The sequence below is a fragment of the Sceloporus undulatus genome, unplaced genomic scaffold (assembly GCF_019175285.1).
Source record: "Sceloporus undulatus isolate JIND9_A2432 ecotype Alabama unplaced genomic scaffold, SceUnd_v1.1 scaffold_24, whole genome shotgun sequence".
Classification (NCBI taxonomy): domain Eukaryota; kingdom Metazoa; phylum Chordata; class Lepidosauria; order Squamata; family Phrynosomatidae; genus Sceloporus; species Sceloporus undulatus.
Window position 1 is genome coordinate 651,959 of NW_024802946.1, and position 7,479 is coordinate 659,437.

General features: G+C 46.5%; 1 protein-coding gene across 1 annotated transcript; it reads right to left on the bottom strand.

Moving 5' to 3' along the window:
* Positions 1-3,143: 3,143 nt before the first annotated feature.
* LOC121917595 (transmembrane protein 91-like) lies at positions 3,144-7,439 on the bottom strand. The gene is made up of 3 exons (XM_042443683.1): positions 7,026-7,439; positions 5,296-5,439; positions 3,144-3,906 (listed from the first exon to the last, which is right to left on the bottom strand). Exons 1-3 carry the CDS (start codon positions 7,437-7,439, stop codon positions 3,748-3,750), a joined length of 717 nt encoding a protein of 238 aa, XP_042299617.1. The 3' UTR covers positions 3,144-3,747.
* Between the last annotated feature and the right edge of the window lie 40 nt (positions 7,440-7,479).

Below are 7,479 nucleotides of genomic sequence, written 5' to 3' on the forward strand. Positions count from 1 at the left end.
CTTTTGGAAGGGGCTCTCAGAGTGATTAATTCCACCTGCTGCCTTTAAAATCTGTCGCATGCTTTGAGTCAGAGACCATTAGATGTGCCAACCTAGAGGCCTCACTCTGAAAGATGCCAACGCTGCAGAAGAATAGCTATATGTGGTGTCTTCAAAGAAGGTAATCCAGCATTCTGGGTGCTTTGTGGAGCCAAGTCAAGCTTTGAAGGACTTCCACCTCTGGTGATTATTCACCTGTCAAAAGTTAACCAACCAGAACTTCCAAATGCAGTCTTCTCAGTGGGTGGGATGTGTGCCTCAGATGTGTGGGACTCCCAACTTCCATCATCCCAGACAGATGTGGCTGGGAATGGCAGTTGTTTTAGTGGCATTCCCACTTCTGGAGATTACACAGTGAGCGAAGGAAGATCTAAGGTTTTTCAGGCAAAACTATCCCATTTCTAGCCTAAGGACCAGAAACTTGTGTCTCTTGCAGCAGTGTTAACGTATAGAATTTGCTGTCACACAGTGTCCCACAAGGATAGTTTCTTTAAAGAAAAAGTTATGCAAATTCAGCATCAGATATTCATGATCAATGGGGCATCAGCAAAGTGTTGTAGTGTGCTGTGCTTTAAACTTACTATTCTAGCTAGCTACCCATGTTTTTTTGTTCCATCTTCCTCTTTCACCTGCGACCCTTTCGTGCCGCACAGCCAGAGTGCTGTGATCGCACTTTAACTGCCATGACGGCGTACTATGGAATCCTGGGATTTGCAGTGAGCTAAGAGGGGGCAAAACAGAACTACGATGACATTTCTGTGCGGCTGGTTCTCTAACAGGATATTGTCTCCTAGGTCTTGACTCTACGTCCATTTCGGTTGGGACAGATTTCGTGGGAGTGCTTAAGCTCTTTACCCTTCAGAGCTTTCTCCACCCAGATGTGAATCGTGGCTCTGCAGCCCAGTAACGCTAATCCAAAAACTAAGCCATTTCCCTCTTCTTTTTCAAAATGGTCTAGATAATATTCCCCCCTTATCTCTTTCTCCGCCGTAAGAAGTGTCTGCTTCTAACCATTAGCAATGCAGACCAGAATGGGGCCTCCAAGGATCTTAGTGTTGAGTTCTTCTTTTTGTCCTTTCTTTTCTTTCCACCTGAGTTACGATTCAGATGATGCTTAATGCTTTAGAAAGAAGCGGCCTGGGTCCCTGCACATAAATATGTGATAAAGCGTCAGGATGTTCAATAATTCATGGACGCTTGAGATGAGTGCAGGAGAGCAAGAACAGAGTGAAATGGGCTGGGAGGGGGGGATGCAGACAGAAAGTGGGGAGACCCTATTCGATGGTTCAGTTTTTCTGGGGAGTAGAACTGAATTTTCCTGCACTTTATGAAGATGAGTGTGGGTTTTATTTTGCATATTTACCTCTTCCAATTGCTAGAACGTAGACTGCCAGAAACGAGAGTTCAGTTTACCTTCCTCACCAATGTGTGCCCTTCTGTAGTCACTGTGTTTCTCCTTCCCTGTAGTCTGAATCAGTAAAATCCAGACCTTGGGTCATAGAATCATAGAGTTGGAAGAGACCACTAGGGCCATCCAGTCCAACCCCCTGCCATGCAGGAAATCCAAATCAAAGCATCCCTGACAGATGGCCATCCAGCCTCTGTTTAAAGACCTCCAAGGAAGGAGACTCTATCACCCTCCGAGGGAGTGCATTCCACTGTCGAACAGCCCTTACTGTCAGGAAGTTCCTCCTAATGTTGAGGTGGAATCTCTTTTCCTGTAGCTTGCATCCATTGTTCCGGGTCCTGTTCTCTGGAGCAGCAGAAAACAAGCTTGCTCCCTCCTCAATATGACATCCTTTCAAATATTTAAACAGGGCTATCATATCACCTCTTAACCTTCTTTTCTCCAGGCTAAACATCCCCAGCTCCCTAAGTCGCTCCTCATAGGGCATGGTTTCCAGACCTTTCACCATTTTTGTCGCCCTCCTTTGGACACGCTCCAGTTTCTCAATGTCCTTTCTGAATTGTGGTGCCCAGAACTGGACACAATATTCTAGGTGGGGCCTGACCAGAGCAGAATACAGTGGCACTATTACTTCTCTTGATCTAGACACTATACTTCTATTGATGCAGCCTAAAATAGCATTGGCCTTTTTAGCTACCGCATCACACTGTTCACTCATGTTCAACTTGTGGTCTACTTGGACTCCTAGATCCCTTTCACACGTAGTTTCATTCAGCCAGGTGTCACCCATCCTATATCTGTGCATTTTATTTTTCCGCCCTAAGTGCAATACCTTACATTTCTCTGTGTTGAATTTCATTTTGTTAGCTTTGGCCCAGCTTTCTAGTCTATTCAGGTCATTTTGAATCTTGATCCTGTCCTCTGGGGTATTAGCTATTCCCCCTAATTTGGTGTCATCTGCAAATTTGATAAGTATGCTCCCAATTCTGTCATCCAGGTCATTGATAAAGATGTTGAATAGCACTGGGCCCAGGACAGAGCCCAGGGTCCTTTGACATTACACATTTAAAGCACTGTGATCCCATTTTAGCAGCCATGGGAGCATCCTATGGAAGCATGGGACTTGCAGATCAAAATTTAGAATTCCGCAGCCAGAGAGCTCTCATGTCTTCCTAGACTACAAATCCAGGGATTCCGTAGCATGCAGCCGTCACAGTTAAACTGGAATCATAGGCTATAGCTGTGTGATGTGAAAGGACCCTTCAACTACCAGAACCAGAGAACAGCCCTGAGGTCAGGGACCTATTGAACCCAGCATTGTCTTTCTAGTAGTTGCCAGCTGGGTGCATTCCCTAAGTTGTAAGCCCTGAAATCTTACTATGTGTGTCTCTGTGGACGTTAGCAGACAAGGGAAATTGGAAGTTGTTATGTGATAGACTACCACACGCAATTTCGGGCAATGAGAAGTCAGTCCGAACGCAATCGGGGTTTTACGTGATTGTGTGAGAGGTGATCACACGCAATTTTGGGCAATGGCAAGCTATTTTCAGGCAATGCGAAGTCAGTTCGAACGCAATTCGAATTCACATAAATTTGCTGAACTGGCGAATTCACATGAATGCGTTCTGGCCCCACTTCCTTTTCATTCAAAATTAAGAGAAATTACTCCTGTGTGGCAAGCAACTGAGGCAGGAGGCAGAGTGCAAGGGCAGTTTTATTGAGGGCAGGAGTGTGTGCATGAGCCTTGGATCTCTTGACCACAATGAGCATGGGGCTCTGTATAAAACAAAGACACACAAGGACTTGAGAGAGGGTTCGGGGCTGGAGTGTCCATTTTGTCCATAGGCAACGTCCCTCCTCGCTCCTTACACTGGAAGCAGCACATCCGAGATACTCAAAAGTCCCAAGAATTCTGTTACACATCCAACCTGGATGAATGGATTTGTTTCAGCAAGATTGCCTGGAGAAATGCTGCCCCATTTGGCATCCATTGCCTGGAAAGGAAAGATTCCAGGGAGACTGCTTGATATAGACCTGGTGGTCTTTGCCTCCCTTGTTCGCCACCCTCTGTGCCCATACCTTTCCCATCCCCCAGCCCAGTTTTCTTGCCTATTGCAACCCAATTCACAACTGGCCCCATTTTGGTTCAAGGGGTTGCCGAGTCTTGAGACAAAGGGGTTGTTTTGACGAAAACCATGTCAGGAAACGTGCCAATGAGCTTCGTGTCCAATTCCCGTTCCCTAGTTTTCAACACTGATGGGGGAAAGTGGGGATGGTATGTCTCCAGGGGGTAGGACGGTCTAGGTGGGTGCCTTGTTGGACAAATAGGCGATCAGAGCCACCACGGCGCCAATGTAGGTACAGATGCCAAGGATGATGGAGAGGACAGCCAACGCAAAGGTCTGGCGGGAAGCTGTCCATGCTCTTGGGTAGTCCCCTTTGGCTGATGCCTTGTTGGTCTGCGAGGAGAGAAAGAGGCCAAAGAGAGGCAGCAAATTAGTAAGTTCTTAAAAGCAAGTGTTCACACTCCCTCCCAGCTAGAAGTTCTTCCTTAAATTCTAGGAAGAATTGGAGTGGTCATGGCTATTTCTTAAGAAACTGACTGTGGAAGAAGTTCTGGGGGCTGATCAATAGTTCCCCTACATATTCACACTACCCATGTTAAAAACTCAGGGGGAACCCCGATATCGATTATCCTGGATTACATGGGGTTTTAGGCAGCCCCTCCCAACTTAATCAGGTGCATTCAAGATGCATGTGAACAGCAGAGATTTAACCCGGATTCATCCTGGATTATTTTCACAGTGTAACTAACCCCCAAGTTCTTGAAACAGAGGTTGGTAGCATGAGCTTTTGTAGACTTCAGTCTACTCTTCCTCAGATGCATATGAGTTAGTAGTACTGAGGAAGTAGACTTTAGACTTTTTATTCTACGAAAGCTTATGCTGCCAACTTCTTTATCTCAGTTAGTCTCAAAGGTGCTCTCTCTACATACTGATTCTGCAGACTAACATGGCTATATCTTTGAATTCTGCCCCAAGTTCTTCTGAGGCTAACATATCTTGCAGGAATACTGAGCAAATACAAGACCTTTTTGAGCAAATGGAGGGTGGAAAACAAAATGGATTTTAAAAATAAATAAATCCCTTGTTATAAGCCACTGTATCCTGTCACATACGATCTGCCTAGGTCAGGGGTAGGCAACCTTTTTGAGCCGGGGGCCGGGTTGCTGTCCCTCAGACAACTGAGGGGCCGAAGCCCAAAAAAATAAATAATTAAATAATTTTTAAAAAGTTAAACGGATAAATAAACCAGGACAAATGTAGGACAAAAATTTCAAATGGAGGACACTTTTTCTTTAAAAAAGGGAGGACACACAAAAATTTTTGCTGATTTTTAAATTTTTTAAAATATAAATGCATGTTTCGGAGGCTTCTATAGACAATTGCCCCCCTTGCCCACCGCTTGTCCCCCCTTGCCTGCCACTTGCCCCCCCTCGCCTGCCTCCTCCTGATAGGCCAAAGGCCCCACGCCCTCAAGCGAGAGGCCAAAGGCTCCGGCAGCAATCGGCGGCAGGACCAGGCTGGGGCCGGTCCCAAGGCCTTGCCGGGCCGCAGGTTGCCTACCCCTGGCCTAGGTGCTAACCTGTGGCTCTTTAGGCCTGCTGCATAGGGCTCTCTTATGGCCTCTGTCCCCAGTCTCTCCACTTTGTGAGACAACAATTTCCAGATAGAACATTTTTGTGGGGAGATTTGATCTCTCTCCTTTGTGATTCCATCTCCTTCCACTCAACCACGATTTTGCCCTCATAACTTTTTCTTTTTCCCTCCTCCTCAGCAAGAACCTACCTTTTGGGACAGATAGAAGGCAGCGATGCCCAATGGCCAGAAGCAACATAACATGGAGAAAACAGCCAAGCCTAGGTAGTCCTGAGGCAGCAGCATGGAGAAACTGCTTTCGCTTTCTGTGTCGCTGTCGCTGGAAGAGTCATTCTGGGGACAGAACAGGGAGAAAAAGGGCTTGCTATCTGCCTTCATAGGAAAAAAAAATCAACCGGTAAAAGGAAGGCGTTCAGAACACAACTGTGAGTTTATGGAATCTGGCCACCTTCAGTAGGGACTTTGGACCTGTTTTAAAGTGCTCCCCCCGAAACTCAACATTGGCAGGCGGGTTGTTACTAATTTTGACTACTCACAGAAGGAGGGCAAGTGATTTTCCCCATCAATTATCATTGAAGCATCCTTCAATACGAAGGCTCTTGCAAGCACAAGGTGTACTTGGAAGTGCCATTAATGTGTTCAGTGTAGCTTACTCCCAAGTTAGTGGGGACAGGACACATTGCAGGCAGTCTTTATTACTCCAGGGAGGACTCAACAACAATCACTACCTTAATATTTCCCAGTGTTTGGTCATTTAGCACACTTCTGATTGATAATTCCAGTGTACGCTTAACTACTGTACATAGGAGTCTTGGTGGTCTAATTTTGCCAGATCATTGCTAGGGTAGGATGAGGACTGTTCCCTGCCTTATCTTTGATGAGGGTCAGCCCCCCACTCCTTCTCCTCCATTTCCATGACCTCAAGGTGTGGTGTTGGCTATCAGGTTTTGTTGTTGTGTGGATGACAGTGACAGATGACTGTTGCCCTCATGTGCTACCTGTGGGCTTCTGTTGCAGTCAAGGCAGTCAACCCATCGTTTTCCATTGAGCACCAGCCCACAGTAATAGGGTATTTGCAATGGGCTGCAATCCATCTCTGTGCAGATCCCAGAGATGGATTGCAAGGCTTGGAGGTCTTTGCATTATAGGAGATTTTCCTCCTCTGCAGATGTCAGCTGGTCAGAAAGGAAAGAAAAAGCACTTCTGTTTATGTCATTCAAGTCCAGATGGTTTTTAAAGGAGGAGGACAAATTCATGGAGGGTAAAGCTATCAGTGGCTGTATCAGTCACAATGAGCACAATATGCTACTTTCAGGATCAGAAGCAGCCTGACTTTGTACCAATTGCTGCTGAAGACAAGCAGGAAGAAGCTTTTGCATTCATCTGCTGCTTCAAGGCAGGGTTCCTTAGAGGCATCTGCTTTGCAGCTGGCTTTGGAGAATATGGGACTAGCTGGATCCAAAAGGGACTCTGTTATGCAACAGAGACTTGATCTGTAGAAATCAGGTGGTGAAGATTTTTCATGGGCAGAAACATACATTCACCAACTACAGGTTGAATCTCATTTCTCTGAAATGCTTGGGAGCAGAAGTGTTTGGATTTGGCTCCCCCCCCCCCGATGTTGGAATACCTGTATTTACATATACATACATAAGGAGATATTTTGGAGTTGATATCCAAGCCTAAACACAAAACCCATTTATGTTCCATATACACCTTATACACATAGCTTGAAGGTAGTTTCCGCAAGAGGACAGCGATCAGCGGAGAGAGTTCAAAAGGTTCCCTTTGTGGACTACAGCTCTCACTGGCCTTGCTGGTTGGGAACCTCTGGGAGTTGTAGTCCAAAAAAGGAACTTTTCTGAGTCCTTGCCTTGGAGCAAGAGTGAAAACCTCTTTCCCCAGCATCCACTTTTTACCTCCAGGTCCGGTAACTCGGTGTCACCCACTTCGTAGCAGACGGTATGAATGTCTTTTTCCAGAGCCACTTTCCTGGGCAGCTCACCGGCCTCCTTGCTATCTCCAAAGGCAGTTTCAATGTAATCTTTCTTCTTCCATCCTTGGGGATTGCTCGATTTCCACAGCTCGGGGTACAGCGTCGGTTCCGGGGTACAGTAGGGCTCAACTGTCCTCTGCAGGCTACTGGGATCCAAGAGCTGATGGGAAAGGACTGCGGAGCCTGGCTGCAGCCAAGGAAAACTAGGTGGCACATGGCAAGACAGCAATCCGGAGTGTTTCTGGGGACTGGATTGGTTTAGCATCCTACCATGAATCACCAGCTTCCCAGAAGGCTTGGCCAGGAGAGGATGCTGTAGCTCATGAACGTTCTCCATCCTGCCTCCTGGAAGAATGGGACGAATTCTTCTCTGTTGA